The sequence below is a fragment of the Danio rerio genome, chromosome 4 (genome assembly GCF_052040795.2).
Source record: "Danio rerio strain M-AB ecotype USA chromosome 4, GRCz13ab, whole genome shotgun sequence".
NCBI classification, from domain to species: domain Eukaryota; kingdom Metazoa; phylum Chordata; class Actinopteri; order Cypriniformes; family Danionidae; genus Danio; species Danio rerio.
The window spans coordinates 23,221,556-23,239,845 of NC_141024.2; the positions used below are offsets into that span (position 1 = coordinate 23,221,556).

The following is an 18,290-nucleotide window of genomic DNA, read 5'->3' on the forward strand; positions in this document are numbered from 1 at the left end:
ACGTATTTTTATGTCCACAGTCCAATCAGTCGCTGTCCGTCAAAAGAGCTGCTCCAGCCTGTTTTAAGAACAGCTTCAATGAGTTAAATACCGCTTTTGGCTAATTAAACTGATTAACTCGTGCCTACAGGTGATAATATGCACCGTTATCACGACCATGGTTTTAACGTTGTACAGTTGCCAAAAACAAAGCACAGTGGTCAATATCAATGTTATGAAGTCATAAAGTTATGAGGCTACTGTTTAAACAGCTGATACTGTGTTGGCTATTAATACATGTATTCTATTTAAATTTATTACCATAATTACAATAATTATTAATATCATTATTATGAGCCACAAGTTGTAATTCATTATTCATTCAAATTGGTATTAATTACCTTTTGAATAGCTTTAATACTCGATTTTTTTGCGTATAGAATTAAGATAAAAGCTCTAAAACCACCAGACCCCTGGAAATACCTAAATAATGTTTTTTTGTTTTGTTTTTTTAATGGCAAATTTGCTTTTGATAGCATTTTGCAGACTTTTTTTTTTTTTTTTTTGGTATCCAAGGCATTTGGAGTGCGAAAATCTGAAATTTCCTGTGAATTTTAATGATATATTTTATTTTAATTTATGTCTTGATTTGTTTTCATGTGACTGCAAAAACATAAGGTAGCTACATTAAAACAATGATAAACAACTAATTGAATAAAAATTGGTTTTCAATGCGGGTAAATGTAAGACCACTCATCTTGTATCTTTGAACAGTCTACATATAGTCACTCACAGTAAAAAAAAAAATCAGAATATTTCCAACATGCATTGAACACTGAAACATGCTCAATACCTGCCTGGAACTACATCTGTGCTTTTCCCTGAAAAAATAAAATAAAATCAAGCATTAAACAGGCCCATCATTTAGAGCTTTATATATTCTAACAAAAGTTAGTAGTTATTGGAGTGTTATTATTTTGAGTGATCATACATATTATTATGTTAGCAGTGAACATTTGTCACCAAGTACAGTATAAAGCTCTGCCCTTTACCATTTCAAACCCCATGGCTCAAACCAAAGTAGAAAAGCTGCATTCAGAGATGATGACCAGTGGCATTTTATAATTCATGAAGCAGAGACATGGCTCACTCCCAGTCCTGCTCTCATATTAAACAAACCCGTGTTTTTCACTCAACCAAAGGCCTCTTGTTCTATAAACCCTCCCATTCTGAGCCATTGGAAAGTGAAAAAATAAATCAGTGGATTTACAGAGAAATCCGTTCCAATCTGTTTCTCTCTTCTTCAGCCTGGTGATTGTTCTTGGTGCACGGAAAAGCAGAACTTGATATTTGACTAAAGGACAATGACTAAGGAAAAAGAAAACAAAAAACAGCAAACGGTCCAAGTTTCACAGTTCTTTGTTTTACTGAAATTGTGCGGACATACAAAACTATTTCATTTTGAAATTAACCACAGTAAGACCACAAAATGGCAGAATATTTGCCCTGATAACCGTTTAAAGTATGACTTGATACAATATCAAGCAAATACACAAAGAAATCATTGTTCTCCACAAAAAACTGCAGAGTCTATAAATTATATATAAATAGAATTGCCATATTCTGAGATCAGATTACAGTTACACTATACAATTCCCACTCAGCAACAAGAATCCCTCCCTTTATTTAACCTAAGAAAGATTCGTTTTTGACGGTTTCGAGCACACCACAATCAAACCGATCATACAGCCCAGAAATATTGCCGAACCAGTTACTAAAAGTCCGATCTGTAAGCCCTCCAGCATGTCCATCCGGGAAATCAGCTCATTCTTGAACATTTTGGCCGTCTCATCGTCCAGAACGGCCGTCTAACATACAGAAAAAACAAAACCTTTTACAGCAGTGAAACAATCTGAGGTCAGGCACATGTGAGATTAGCTGTTTATGGACTGTAATAATTTTCCTCATATATCAGATGTAAGATTTCAGAATTACTTTGTTGGTCCCAACGGGTCTAAAGTACTTATTTAAAGCAGAGATAACAGATCTAAACTTAGTCAACATGTTTTATCATGATGCTTTTGTTGAGTCTGGCAATAGAAATGAGATTTAGTCCCAGTACAAACTACAGTGTATATTGTATATTTGATTTAAAGGGATGGTTCACCCAAAAATTAATATTTACTTTCAATTTAGCTCAAGCACTTCAATACCTTTTCAGCTGAACCCAAAATAAGATTTTTTGAAGAAATCTGTAAACAATGACTTCAAGGAAAAACAAATACTATGGAAGTCAATGGGGTTTTCAGCATTCTTAAAATATTTTTCTTTGTGTGCAAGAAAAAAAAACTCAATGTGTATGTGACGGGTGAGTAAATGATGACAATTGTCAGTTTTGGGTGAACTATCATATTAAATATGATTTTGCTGACTATATTAATTGAATCTGCCGTGTTTACTGTATATAGCAGAGGTTTATCCCTAGTTCAACCTTAATAGCTCTAATTTTTAGTATAAGATTATGGGCTCTATTTTGATGGTCCATGCGCAAAACGGAAAGCGCAGGGCATAAACGCATTCAGGACGTGTCATACTCCATATTTTCTAATATAAGGATGGAAAAATCCGCTTTGCGGATTTGATATAACAAATGCAGCCTTGGTAAACCATTTCCAGATCATATATTATCCTCAATTATATACAACTAGTCATTAGTTAAAATGTTTAATTGTGCATAATTATTTAAACAAAAATAGACTATATAATTGAAATTACACATTTCCATAAACAGACATTATTAACACTCACCTCATTCAACCATAAAATAGGTATAATTGTGTGCTCCTTGATTTTGTTCAAAAGTCTGTGAGATAAAAAAAAACAAAAGACATCAAGTTAGGTTGTGCATGCATAAATTCAGCATGTGCATGAGCATTCATGACAATGCATGATATTGATTTACATACGCAATATCGTCGGATGGGCCGTACATCATGTTGACCTGAAGCCTTTTTGAAAATCTCAGAGTGAAACCTGTAATCTGCAAATATCAAAAGACGTACAGTCAAAATCATATCTAAAAACTGCAATATCATAAATATTTCTAAATGCTTCCTTGTTTCAAGATAAGACACTGTAGGTAAAAACACACTTTTTAAAAATGCACCTATCAATGCCCCTGGGCTTTTTGTAAAGTGTTATTTTAGTCCAAAATACACTTTTGATTGTTTCCTTTCACTTTTTCAATTCATGTCTGTATAAATCAACTGCAATACATATTTCTGTATGTTATATTATTATTATTTTATGTTCTCAAAATTGATTTTACTCATAAATCACCAGCTTTTAAATGCATGGTTCATCCGTATCTATATTCTGAAGTTTTCATGAGCAATATGTTAATAATAATATGCTTGATTGTATGACACATTTTATTATATATAAAACTGAAAATATCTTTATATCTGCAACCTTTTCTGAATGATTGAATGATAACAAAATATTGCAACAAAAAAAAAACTGACTTCAGATGTTTGTAACCTTAAAATTATTATTATTCAAAAACTCATTAAAATCATTTACACAGGAAAGTGTTGGTAACTATTACTTATCATTATTTTTACTCTATTCAACTTCAGTGTATTGCCTTAAAACTTGGTTTACCCAAAAATGAATATTCTGTCATTAATTACTTACTGTCATCTTGTTCTAATTACGATAATTTAGATGAGATCCTAGAGCTCTCCCATCCTTCATAGACAGAAACAGTCCCAGGACATTTAAAGAAACCAAAAACATTCTCAAAAGACTCAAAACTGTGTCAGGGTCATTTCTGTCTACAGGATGAAAGAGATGTCAAATTTAATCTAAAATATCTTCAGTGGAGGGCTGTAGATGAATGAAGGCCTTGGAGAATAGAAACACCATGAGGGTGAGGAATTAATAGCAGAATTTAAATTTTTGGGTAAACTAACCATTTAAAACAGCACATTTATGCAAATAAAGTAGTTTACTCACCGGTTCTACATCCAGAAATATGGAGTGTTCATCTAAGTTGGGGTTCATTCCGACCACCCCCTGCTGGAGCTCAATACTGGCATAGAGGAAGTGAGGCAGAGAGATGAAGACTGGGGTTCCTGTGAAAATATTTAATTAATTAATTAATTAAAATAAATTAATTATGCTGCACAACAAAACACAAAAAGACTAATGCATTCAATAAGGTATTTTCACATTCCTTGCATCAATGTGATGACTGCATTTATATTAGAAGTAAACAGCAGCTGACCCTTTTTATTTTTTTTCAGGTGCGGTATGTGTGTGTCACAATTCAGGAAAAACGTTATTATCATAATAACTCATAATAAATAATTTGCATCAAAGTTACTATTGCAAACGCCCTTTTAAAGGGATAGTTCACCCAAAAAAATCCTCACCATTTACCCACACTTGCATAAACTTACATGAACTGCTTTCTTCTACTCAAAACAAAACTAGATATTCTGAAGAATGCTGGAAAAAAGCAGCAATTGGCATCCATATAGGAACAAGTCAATGGCTGCTTTTTTTACTTTTTTTTTTTTTTTTACATCTTTTAAGCGTTAGGCAGAAAAAAAACTCTAACACATCTGATAAATATGTAGTCTGATATAATGATTACATAATTTTATCTTTGGGTGAACCATAGCATTAAGAGGAATAAAACACTGACCTTTACAGGAAGTAATGTCAAGAAGACCAGCTAAGGTACAGTTTCTTGTGATTTCATGGTCTGTACAGTAGCACATGTTATCAGGGTTGGAAACTGGAGAAGCCAGAGCATCAACAGGCAGCAAGTACCGATACACATCAATTCCCTTCAGGTTCACAGTGGCCTCATATTCAGCAGATATTGACCTGGAGGAAAAGCACAATATGTATTCTAAATTTATATGTTGCAAAAGGTGCATTAACTGATTATGTTTCAAAAAAGATTATCTTTAAAACCATTGTAAGAAGAATTGTAATGTTAACTGAGGCTGTTTATTTGATAAAAAAAATATAGTGTAAAAAAAGTGGGACATATTATTACAGCTCAGAATAGCCGATTTCTACCAATATATTCTAAAATGTGATTTATTCCTGATTTATTTTCCACCGTAATTGTTTCAGTTCTAGTATCATATTCTCAATAATTATTTATTATTATTGTCAATGTTAAAAACAGTTGTGTTGCTTAATTTTTTAATTGACGTTTTTTTCATGAATCTTACATAATAATAATAATAATAAAACATTAAAAGATCAAATTTTAGTTTGACATAAAAAGAAATTGACCTTAAATATTTGTGTAAATGAGATGTATTATTATATTGTGCTTGTATATAATCCAATATAACAATATAATAAAAATAAAGGAAAGAGCAGGAAATATAATATAATATAATATAATATAATATAATATAATATAATATAATATAATATAATATAATATAATATAATATAAAATAGGTGACGCGGTGGCGCAGTAGGTAGTGCTGTCGCCTTTGGTTTCTCCCACGGTTCTTCAAAGACATGCGGTACAGGTTCATAGTGCATGTGTGTAAATGAAAGTGGCAGGGTGTTCCCCAGTGATGGGTTGCAGCTGGATGGGCCTCCACTGCATAAAACAATTGCTAAATAACGACCCCCAAATGCTAGATAAATAGATGGCAACCCCAGATTAATAAAGGGACTAAGCCGAGAAGAAAATAAATGAAAGAATGAATATAGTATAAACTTTAGGACGACGCAATAGGGCAGTAGGTAGCACAATCGCCTCACAGCAAGAAGGTTGCTGGTTCAAGGTGCTGGTTTATTATATTCTAATATAATGTTTACTAATATTACAATATAATATAAACTGTTGATTAAACACTGTACTTTATATATATAAAAAAAAATTAATTTCATATTTATCTTCCCTTTTTTGGAAAGAAAGCAATGGAATTCATCCATTTTTAAGTATGTTTAGTGGCTAAATTCTTAACCCATTACATATGCATGAGCGATAACATGAGGAAAAACTAGATACTTCAGAATCGACATGGTCTCAGTAATATATTTTTAGCACTCATCATGTGACTAAATGAAAAACAGTCAAGCTTTGTCTAGCTTTGATCTCCAGCAGTCCCGGCTGAACAGTCACGGATGAAGTATTATGATAAAAGTGCATAAATGTTGTTTTTTCTGACGTCTTTGACCCTGCAGAAGAGCAGGATCTGCCTGACCTCTGCTGGTAATGACTAAACAATAGAGTGGACACGTGAAACCACCACTTATCTGATCAGCAACCTGGATCAAATCTAATCAGAACCGCATAGATTAAATTTAACATACGCTCATAGAAAAATAGGACTTTAATCAGTAGATAATGATAAATTTGCTGATAAGTGGAATTTCAAAACAGCCTCAAAGTTTTTGGACACTTTGTGAACTTTAAAATGTATATGCATAATATGAGAAATTGTTGTTTTGTGAACATGAAAAATACTATAAACTGTTTTTTAAAGCTAAATGTTTCACAAAAAGAAATGTTGTTAGTTAATTGATAAATCAGTAGATACTATTGAAAAATCAGTGGATATTCTTCACAGAGGGTCCAGTATTTAAACATTTGTCAATAAAGACTAGTCCATAGATGATGACGTACAAATATAACTAATATACAATGACATCTAATGTATATACAATTGTTTTGAATCTTAAATTTACAAAAATATCTAGATCGGTTGCATACTGTATTTAGTAGTAATATTAATATTAATAATAATCCTTTTTAAACTGAGCTGAAACAACACAATTCTTGAGTTTTTGGGAAGACAACTTAATTGTTTTGTGATAAATCCACTTAAATTTGTAAAAAAAATATTGAGCTAACTTAATTCTATCATGTTGACCCGACACAAAATCAATCATATGGAGCCCAACATTTTACAGTGTAAATATTAGTTACTTTTTTGTATTGGTTATTAGCAATACAATTGAAAAATACCTGCAGATATCAGGAGAAAAGAAGTATAGAGGTTCCTTCTTGTCCAGGAACGGGTGGAAAGAGGAACCATCTGTAGATATATGAACACAAACGTAATTAACTATTAAAAACATTAGTTTTGAAGCCCTTTAGAGCAGAGATATCAAAACAAATTGTGACTTTGCAGGAATTGCTGAAGGTCCTCGATTTTATTGGAGAATTATTAATTAAATTAGATGAAAAGCTATGAATAAATAAGCCAGAAATAAGCCCTGGACAAAGCTATTTACATAGCTGTAGGACAGAAGACATTATATAACTATATGCACATCAACATCAATGATATTTCCCAATAATTCAATATGAATGTAATATATTAGAGGTAAACTTGCCTGATCCATTTATCTTGTCACAATAAGAGTCGTTCCAGTAATTAACTGATCTGTAAAACCATAAGTGTTTTGATAATACAGTTAGTTTAAGTGATTAAATCAGAAACACAGTATACAGTATTTATTTAAAGGGATAGTTTGCCTAAAATCTCTCTTATAAACCACAAGCGTCAAATGCAATTAAAATAGAAAATAACTGTAATTTTTATGAGATCATGTTGTGTCAAATGTGACGTTGTAAACATTTAAATTTTTTTCCAGATTCCACACACTTCACATTTTCTAAATGTTTCACGTGTGTGTGTTTTTTTTTTTTCATATAGACGGATGATAATGATTTAATTAATAAAATATACTATTTAATACTGAATGGTCTGAGGCTGAGTCGTTTAACGTCAAATATTTGGGTTTGTTTGTGTAAACTATCCCTTTAAGATTTAAGATTTTTCCGTATACAACAGCAATCTTCAACCCAAAGAATCATGTGTTACATGCTACAAATACTTACGTTTCACCTTGCCAGCGTTCAATAATGGCTACTTTATTAATGTCATCTTTGCCTGTGAAAACAGTGTAGGGTCCATCTACGGTGCCATTATACTAAAAGAAAAAAAAGAAAAACAGCTTTATCTTCACATTAAATCACAAAAACCACAATAAAAGCACCAGTACCAACTGGGAACACATGTTAAATTTAAAATTCAGTTGAAATGTTTAAAATTTAGGAGACAGTGTTGTGTTAGCTTTGATGCTAGCTCTTTTTATCTTATATTAAATAACATAAGTTATTTAGGTATTCTTACTTCTTAAAAGGATAGCTACAAAAATTAAAAATAATTTTTCTCATTCTTTATTGTTTCAAACACGTTTTGAGGTTGTTGTTTTTTCTCTTGAACACAAAAGAAGATTTCCTGAAAGAAATGGGAAACAGAAGCCATTGAGTTCCATAGTATTTGTTTTTGTTCTACTATGGATGTCAATAGCTGTTTTTTTCCCCCCAAAACCCTTCATTATATCTTGTTTTGAGTCCATCAGCAGAAATAACTTTTAACTTGTTTAGATCCACTTGAGTACATTTTCAATTGTGGGTGAACTTTCCCTTTAAGGCCTGTTCACATAACTATAATGTTAACAACACAGAACTTGAAATCCCTTTTAGTATTAATCCTTTTACACAGTTCATAAATCTGAATCCATGTTGCTTTAAAGAGGTTGTGAAATTATTGCAACAGGTGACAAAACTGCAGTCTGCACTTATTAACAGAATTATCATTCATATCACTTTAGTTATCATTCATGGCGTGAACGGCACTTTAATTTGTGCATTCTTATTTGGACTGAAGGTGAGATGTCCCGTTTTGATATCTGAATCTAATAAAATTCACAAAAGGGAATTTAAATACACAGTACCTACAAGAAATGCAATTAAAGTGTGTAATTGAATGCTTTATATAGCTTTAAAAAATAAAATCTAAGTGTGGATGAACATTTTTCTCTCATTCAGACTATACTTGTCCTTATTAGAATATTTAAAATAATAAGTTAACATCAAATTTTAAAATAATTTAAAATATCTTGCTGACAAATTGGTAAAACACAGTAGTTTGAATGAAAGTGGTATAAATATTTAAAATGACAATAAATTACTGTTTTGGAGCTTCATTGCAATTTTTAAAGGGATAGTTCACCCCTTTTGAATTTCTTTCTTCTGTTGAACACAATAACAAGATATCTTGAAGAATGTAAGAAACCTGTAACCACTGGCGTCCATTAGGGCATTATTATGAAGCATTTTTAATAACTTTTTGTGTTCAACATCAGAAGAAGCTCAAGAAACGCAAACCAGATTGTGACAAGTAAATGATGACAGAATATTCTATTTGGGGTGACCAATCCCTTTAAATAAGAGTCTTTAAATGCATCATCCAATGACTCTTGTTCTATATATGATGAGTTTTTTGTAAATTCGTGTTACATTGCTTTTTTTTTTAGGTGCTATCTGTAAATCATGGGAAAAATGCAGGCCAGTCATTTTATCAAAACACATTCTAACATACTGTATGCAAAAAAAAAATTGTGTTATATTGAAACCCTCTTCATTTTTGAGCCATGTACTTACATATTTAAATATGTTAATTTAGGTGTTCTCCAAATTGGCAAATAATATTGCTTATAATGTGGTTCTTTATATTTCTTCAATCATGCTGGCATATGATGCTTAACTAGCAAATATAAAGCCATTAAGTCTCCTTACTGGATAAAAAGCTCCAACCAAGCTGTTCAACATTGGGTCTTTGTAGCCCCACAATAATTCCTTAACAGTCCTGTTCTGGAAGAGTGAGGAACCGGAGCTTCGGATAAGCCAATCTGCCAGTTTAGGACCAATCAAACGGTAAACACCCTGGAAGAAAAGAAATCAAGGTTCAAGTAAATCATAGCATCAGTATGGAACAGCAATCTGTCCTTAATTTATCTACCTAATAAAACCACAAGGTAATTTTAATTATATACAAATTACCTCAACAGCACCTTTATCTGATGGATAGGAACATGTAATTACAAGCTATAACACTGAATGAACATTAGGATTATATAACAGTTGGTTATGCATTAACATGCATGCTCAAGTCTTGTGCTGACAGTTGAAAGATAACATGTTGAAATCTGTGATTATCTTTTAATTGGACAAACTTTAACTGACTTGCTTCACAGATGGCAATCAATGTTGAAGGAATGTTATCAGTGCCATTGGTCAGCGGTTTTAAGATGTGTACACTATAAAAACTATCTGTTAATTAACAGTTTCTGCATTTTGTGATTAAATTATGAGACCTTGACCTTTGCTGTTTTGATGTTGAAAATTCAACTCTGTAGTTTAAAAATGTAATACATCTATACATGTTAAATACCAGAAAAAGTACTGGTTTATTTTAGGTTTATTTCTAGACCAGTTGTTCTCAAACTTTTCAGCCTGTGATCCCAAAAATTACAATGCCAGTGACTTGCGACCCCCCAATATCCTCTGAGATGGCTATAAATATGTAAACCTTGCACATAACGGCACACACATACCTGTAAGCCCAAGTCTATTCATCATTTCATTTTGAAGAATGACACTCGGAGACCATCCTCCATGTTCATTTGTGGCTTGTATTGATTTTTAATGTACGTGAGTGACGTAAAGGTTTCAGAAAGTTTAGCCTAGTCCAATAAAATCAATGTGCTGTGTCTTTAATATAACATGATCACCCCATAGGTTGCAAAAAAATCTACTGGCTCTATTTTGACGGTCTATGCGCAGAGCGCAAAATGCAGGGCGCAAACGCTTTCAGGGCGTGTCAGAACGCTTTTTTGCTAATTTAAGGACGGGAAAATCCGCTTTGCACCTTGGCGCATGGTCTAAAAGGGTTGAGTTTATTTTCTTAATGAGTTATAGGTGTGTTTTAAGAATAAACCAATTGCAGTTTCATCTCACATTCCCTTTAAGAGCCAGCTGCGTCGCGCCAAGAGCGCATTCGCTATTTACAGGACGCAAAGTAAGTCTAAGTGGAAAAAATTTGCATTTCACTAGCAAACAGTTAACAGTTAACAGTTTTTTTAACAGAAAACTGTTAAACAGAGCATCTACTGCGTGAGAATAAGAGATAATAGATCTACTTTCACATTCGCTCTTGGATAGGTAAACCTTTACGCACAGACATCAATTAGTCTATAAATAATTAACTTAGTTTGTTAAGCGCAAATATTCGTTTCAAAACTATTTCTAAATTCAGTTCTGATTTCCAGCAAACAAATAAATTAACAATAATAACAAAGTGTGCTCAAAAACCTGAGTTATATCCTAAAACACATGCTGTGCCCCATATGGTCTTAAACCTGACAGGTGGGCAAATCTAAGCTTGTTTTTAATAAAACAAATATAAATATGGATATAATAAATAATACTGCTAATAATAATAACATTATACAAAAGCAAAATGCTATGAATTAACTGAAAAAGCCTCCCGAGATGAAGACATAAAAGCAGTAATTTTTCATATTTATGTAGGCTAGAAAATAATATGTTTTGTAATATTTTAATCCTTTATATTTATATCCTATATCTATTCTTATTATAACCTATATATATCCTTAATATTTACATTTTTTCATATGTAAAGACATTTGCCTATTGCTCTCTTGTGCGTATTAAGCAGTGCATAAGCGAGGCACAACTCTGCGCCGGAGTTTAGACCGGGTTTGTTTTGGTCTATTAAAAAATCTATTATAGTTTCTGAAAATAGCAACGCGACCAGCAGTGCGCCTCAGAACGCCTTCCTTTTTAGACCAGAACGCACATATGAGCGCTAATGCATTTGTTATTTAAACAGCGCAGCGCAACGCCTCAAAACGACTCTTGCGCCAAGCTAAAACTAGCAAAAGACTATTGAGCTGCGCCTTGCGCCACATTGCGCCAGGTGTATGATAGGGCCCTTAATGTTTAAATGATATTGTTGAAAGGAAGCATCTTTTACTCACACTGTCCAAACTAAATGCACATAAGCATTCTCTTAGGTGGTACAGAATAAAAGATACGGTACACATTTGTACCTGAAGCATCCATATTAGTACCTAAATTTAACACATACCCTTTTAGGTACTAATATGGATTCTTTAGGTACACATGTGCTTTGATAAAGTACCACACGCCAGAGTCAGCTTTAATCCCTGTATTTTGTTAAAAAAAAAAAGCAGAACAAAATACAGCACTACTGTAAAACACACATTTACTAATATCTGCTTAATTTTTTGCTATATTTTAAACTGTATTTTGTCTTTCTGTGATGACAAAGCAAAATTTCAGCAGCCATTACTCCAGTCTTGAGGAGGAAATCTATTTATCACATTAACTGAAAATGAGGGAGTAAAAAGAATAAAAAGATAACTGCAATGGCATGAAATATTTTTGAAATACATACTGCGACAGCAAGGTTGAGCGATGTGAACACATCCTCCTCGGATCCTACTGACATGCTAGGCTCAAAGGTGGCTCCTGCCGGCAGCACAAAGGACACAGTGTTGTTGTCATTGAAGGTGATATTTGTTTTGGGGATGTAACGTACCCTGAAGGATAACAAAAAAAGGATAAGACCTTGTTAAAAAAAAGAGTAGATGGCCATTTAGTTGCTTAAAACCACACGAAAAACACAAGTTATGGTGTGTTACTGGTTATATCATTATGTAGCAGTGGAAAGTCATAGTTAGCGTGAATAACAGCAATGTCAGGCCCATTCAGACATACAATATCTTAGACTAAGATTGTGAATTGATGACAACATATTTATATGTATATTATAGGAAATATGAAAAAGTTCCTCCAGTGCAAAAAATGACATTTCCCTTGTATGTATAACATTTCTCTTGGATTTGGTAAGAATCATCAAACTTGTGCTTGTCAATATACGATGCTAAAAAAAAAAGCAACAACATGAAAAAACTTTAAGTTCATCTCAGAGGTCTATATATGATCTACACTTTAGTGAAATGTTGTTTCTTTTCGTTTCTTTTGGCTTTTTCAGGCAGTTTATGAGATAATATTTGTTTTATTTCCAAGAGAATAAGTGCTGTGAGTTAGCTTTTCTGTGTGGAGCTTGCATGTTCTCCTTGTGTGGGCGTGGGTTTCCTCTAGGTGCTTCGGTTTTCCCCAGTCCAAAGACAAGTGCTTTAGGTCAATTGAATAAGCTAAATTTGCTGTACGAGTGTGCATATAAATTTGTATGGGTGTTTCGCTGCGTAAAACATTTGCAAAGTTGGCGATTCATTCTGCTATGGCACCCCTAATGAAAAAAGGGACTAATCCAAAGGAAAATGAATGAATGAATGAATGAATGAATGAATGAATGAATGAATGAATATCGACTACAGAATATCTATCTATGAGGCCACAAATATTACCTGTATGTGTATGGTCCTTTCTGCACCAACACAGGTTTGGACCCTTCACTTAAAACCTTATCGGGATTCTCCACATTAAAAATCCAGAACTGCCTGTACATCGCTATGTCTACAGATGTCCAGGTGTCAAATGCTAAAGTCCCATTTTCCAGCACTGTTTCCTTAAAAAAAAAAAAAAAAAAGTTAAACATCTAAAATCAGATATTCTATTCACACTTTAATCTACTTTTTGTATATTGTGAAATGGGGGGACAGGAGAAAGTTGTCTCAATCCACTGAATGTTTATTTATATTAGGTTATATTCATTCACGTTTTTGCACAGGAACAATGCATTGAAAACCTCCAAAGCTTTTGTCTTAAAATTAACACCCAGCTCATTTAACATTGACCTTGACACTGTGAGCTAAGTCAAGAACCTATAATGTTTAAATACCTGAAATCTAAAACTCTAGTTAACAATCACAACTTAATTTAGACATGTTAAAAAGCTTTTCACTCAAACCTAAACAGTAAAACAACTAACAACATGAATTATATGCAATTCATTGATTATAAAACTCAAATTTCATAATTGCAAAACACGTCCTTGACCCAAAAACCCCATTTTATTTCACCTCATATATCATTAATAGTAGTACGTTGTACCCTACATTGAATAAATTTAAATTATTCACAATATTTCTCTACGGCAACTTCATGTGTGTCTGTTTGGAGCATCTGCAAACGCGTGTGCGCCGAATATTGATATGAAAAGACGACGACTTACCTTATGGACGGTGTTTTTAATTATCATGTCGCCCACCGGGATGAGGATTCCGCCAAGCAAGGCGATCAGGGCGCCCAGCACGGCCCCGGTGATGAGTGCGCACCGCTGATCGCAGCAGGTCATGATGGCGAGCCGCAGCCTGGACCAACACTGACCGGCTGCGCGGCAGGTACCAGCATGAGGTCGTCCTGAAGAATTATGTAAGTCCCAGGGATCGAAGGTTGTAGAGGAGGAGATCTGGGAGACTGGATTGCCGTATAAAACACCCGGAGACCCTCGTTAGGACGGAGTTATCTGCGCGCGATAACGCACTGCTGGGCGGGGAGCGGGCGCGTAACACACGGCAATCAGAAGCCAAGGCCAATGTCACAATCAGGAGACCGCCGCTGCTGAAAAGTGTTTAAGTTAAAAGTGACTTTGAAATATCTGTTTGATGTCGACGTGGATGATTTGTGCCAGAGTCGAAAAGAAAAAGAAAAGTAAAGTAAAAAAAAGATTTAGAATTGGTATTTACATTAATATGCAATTAATAGATTACACGTAGCCTAAATATTACTCGAAAATGAATATTATCTAATATCTAGTTCTATTTAGATTTACTATAAAGGAAATCAATACCGAATCACCGCGAGCTGCTACTGACCAATCAGAATTAAGCTTTTCGGACGGTCACCCTGTTATAAAAATCAAAACAGGACATCAAATCGATAACTAGATTACGATACAACAAATAGGATAGAAAACAATATCTGACAACCAAGTCAATCTAAAATTACCATTTGGACATCCATATAAAAAAATACACAGGCACAATTAATTTGTTATGAAATCATTTTTATATATCATTGAATAAACTTTTAACTTAATTTTAGATTGAGAATTCAAATAGAATATCAGACCACTAAGTGCAACTGACAAATCAGAATCAGTCATTTATGGTTATGAAAGACCAATAGAATAGAATAGAATAGAATAGAATAGAATAGAATAGAATAGAATAGAATAGAATAGAATAGAATATCAGACCACTAAGTGCAACTGAGAAATCAGAATCAGCCATTTACGGTTATGTATGAAAAACAACAACATATAGAATAGAATAGAATAGAATAGAATAGAATAGAATAGAATAGAATAGAATAGAATTTCAGACTACTGAGTAACTGACAAGTCAGAATCAATCATTTATGCTTATGTAGGAAAAACAAATAGAATAGAATATAATAGAATAGAATATCAGACCACTGACTGCAACTGAGAAATCAGAATCAGTCATTAATAGTGATTTATGAAAAACAAAATGAAGAACAGAGAATAGAAAAGAATAGAATATCTCATTTCTGAGTAACTGACAAATCAGAATCAGTCATTTACGGTTACGTATGAAAAACAAGAACATAGAATAGAATGGAATAGAATAGAATAGAATAGAATAGAATAGAATAGAATAGATTAGAATAGAATATTAGACTAATGAGTAACTGACAAATTAGAATCAGCCATTTACAGTTATGTATGCAAAACAAGAACAGAACAGAATGGAATAGAATAGACATATAATAGAGGTGAATAGAATAGAATAGAATAAAATTGAATAGAATTGAATTAAATTGAATGTCCAATCCCTGAGGGTCCTAATTGACCACTAATTGACAAAGCACTCTTTGTAAAAAAAAATATATATTGTTTTTAAACAGAACAGAAAAGCATAAAACAGAATACAGTATGCAGTAAAGGCGAGAAGTGACCATTGCGCAATGAACATAAGCAAGTTGTAGTAACTTACAACAACAGAATGATGCAGAGAGAATGATAAGAAAAGCGGGAAGAATAATGGAGCATTCAAAACATTCTCCCAGCTCTACATTTGAATTATTGCCAAAGGGGCAAAGATTTGGCTTGGTTTAGGTATTAAAAAAGGATAAAAGCCTTTTCTACCACAGTCAATTCAATATTTGAATAGCAGTAAAGAATTAAGAAGTCAGCTATAGTCTCACATTGTGTTTTTTTTTTTTTTTTTGGTATGATATGATGTTTATGTCCTAAGATGTGTTGTGTTATGATGTCCTAAGTTGTGTGTTAGACACCTGATGATAATAACTGCAAATCAAAGTTACCTTACCTTACTCTGACGTTTAAAATATCAGTATAAACATAGCTCAGGTAATTGACATATCAACTAATAAACCAATAAAAAAGTTCAAGGGTTGTTTTTATTGGCTATTACAGCTGTGCAATACGTTTACCTCTTAAATATCATGTTGAAATCCCCCTCTTAAACATAATATGTCTAATGTGTGTGTGTGTGTGTGAAGGGGGGGGGGGGGTGCGTGCATGCATGTGTGTGTTATATTTCAGGGTTAAGTAATAATGTGTTAGCTTGTACTGTCCCCTAGTGTTCAGTGGTTTTAAGGAGTCCAATTTCACACTGATTTTGTTTGTCATGTCATGGACAAGACACTGATATCAGTTTGGATTAAGACATAACTTTAATAAATGTGGTTGGTTAATTTGTTATGTTTGTTTCGTAGGGCAACGCAGTGGTGCAGTAGGTAGTGCTGTCGCCTCACAGCAAACAGTTCGCTGGTTCGAGCCTTGGCTGGGTCAGTTGACCCAGATGGGTTGCAGCTGGAAGGGCATCCGCTGTGTAACACATATGCTGGATTAGTTGGCGGTTCATTCTGATGTGGCGACCCCAGTTTAATAAAGAGACTAAGCCACAAAGAATATGAATAAATGAATGAATGAATAATTGCTTCATTTAAATCCTCTGATCTGGATGGAATAAAACAAAATAAAACATACAAATCAAATTTTGTAAAAAAGAAGTATAATGTTTTTGTATTATATGTGCAGACGTTTGGATGAAGATTTTTGTTTGTTTTACAGTATATGGCTGGCTATTGGTTTAGAAGTGATCAGAACAAGTTTATAGTTCGTCTAGCGGACACTAGAGGGCAGTGTTCAATGATGTGTGTTCTGTTAGAAGTTTTAGCTAAGTTTTACTTTTACATAAAGTGACTTATAATTTTCTTTGGTAGTCTGAAATTATTCAAATTTTATACAGAATTGCGCGGTTAAATTACAACAACAGTCTGTCTATTAATTCTGTGTACAGATTAACTGTAACAATTCTGATACCACAGTCCCAGCATTGAGTCATACATATTGAAAATTCACAGCTTCTTTGGATGATTCATGACAATTGATTAATAGTTATGTGTTTGGGTAAAGCATAATTATGGTTTACTTCTGTAAACAGGTGATAAACACCTTCCAAACTAAACTCTAGCCAACAATTATAACATTTTAATAAAAATATTGCTGTTGTCAGTTTAAGCATTTATCTCTAGAACTTGAAACTCATTAAACCTTATTTTAACATGTTCCAATATGTCTGTACTACAATACCAACCATTGACAAATAGAGCCAATCAGCCATTTATTTTTTATGATACGCAGATTTTGAGTTAGAAAGTGTGATGAAAACCACTCACCAAAACTTTAACTTTTATATCATATTATTTAAACTATTGTTATACTATAAAAGTGCTATAATATTAGACTATTATTAAACTATTATTATACAATAATATACTACATACAACATTATTTTTTCATAAAATTCTTATAATTTTTTTATGTTTCTCTTTTTCATTGTATTCTTTAGTGTTTGCAAAGCTGTGTGTGAGTATCTTAAGGTCAAACTATGTATAAATAAATTAATTTATTATCATTATTTATTCATTGATTTTCCTTCGGCTTAGTCTCTATTTCAGAGTTCGCCACAGCGTAATGAACACTCATACAGGCTTATTCACACACTCTTATAACCTATGGAGAATTTAGTTTATTCAATTCACCTATAGGTCATGTCTTTGGACTGTAAGGGGAAACTGGAACATCCGGAACATAGAAAGAACATCACACAGAAATGCCAACTGGTCCAGCCGGGACTCGAACCATTGATCAACTTGCTGTGAGGGGACAGTGCAAACCATTAAGCCACCGTACAGCCCTATTATTATTATTATTATTATTATTTATTTATTTATTTATTTTTTATTATTATTATTATACTCCTTTGGCTTAGATTCTTACTGAACTCTAACAGACATTCACAGGTAGCACTTTGCATATGAGCTGTAATATTTTTGTGTAGCATGCAAATGTGTGGTTAAACTGTTGTAACCCTTCGAGATCCAATGCAAATGCTCACTCAAAGCT

General features: G+C 33.1%; 2 protein-coding genes across 2 annotated transcripts in view; both read right to left on the minus strand.

Moving 5' to 3' along the window:
* The window catches only part of kdm7aa (lysine (K)-specific demethylase 7Aa), a 248,442-nt gene that overhangs the window by 174,968 nt on the left and 55,184 nt on the right, over positions 1–18,290 (minus strand). The gene's annotated exons all lie outside the window — the stretch shown is intronic.
* cd36 (CD36 molecule (CD36 blood group)) lies at positions 1,387–14,202 on the minus strand. The gene is made up of 12 exons (NM_001002363.1): positions 14,064–14,202; positions 13,297–13,457; positions 12,321–12,465; positions 9,617–9,763; positions 7,871–7,962; positions 7,363–7,412; positions 6,992–7,061; positions 4,691–4,875; positions 3,997–4,115; positions 2,946–3,019; positions 2,788–2,842; positions 1,387–1,847 (listed from the first exon to the last, which is right to left on the minus strand). The coding sequence occupies exons 1-12, from the start codon at positions 14,184–14,186 to the stop codon at positions 1,671–1,673; spliced, it is 1,398 nt and encodes a 465-aa protein (NP_001002363.1). The 5' UTR covers positions 14,187–14,202; the 3' UTR covers positions 1,387–1,670.

Coding starts and splice junctions, on each gene's coding strand:
- cd36 (NM_001002363.1), bottom strand. CDS start 14,186: ATGACCTGCTGCGATCAGCGGTGCGCACTCATCACCGGGGCCGTGCTG. Junction 4,116..4,690: donor TGACATTACTTCCTGTAAAG/GTCAGTGTTTTA, acceptor ATATTTTCACAG/GAACCCCAGTCTTCATCTCT. Junction 3,020..3,996: donor TATTTCTGGATGTAGAACCG/GTGAGTAAACTA, acceptor TGATATTTGCAG/ATTACAGGTTTCACTCTGAG.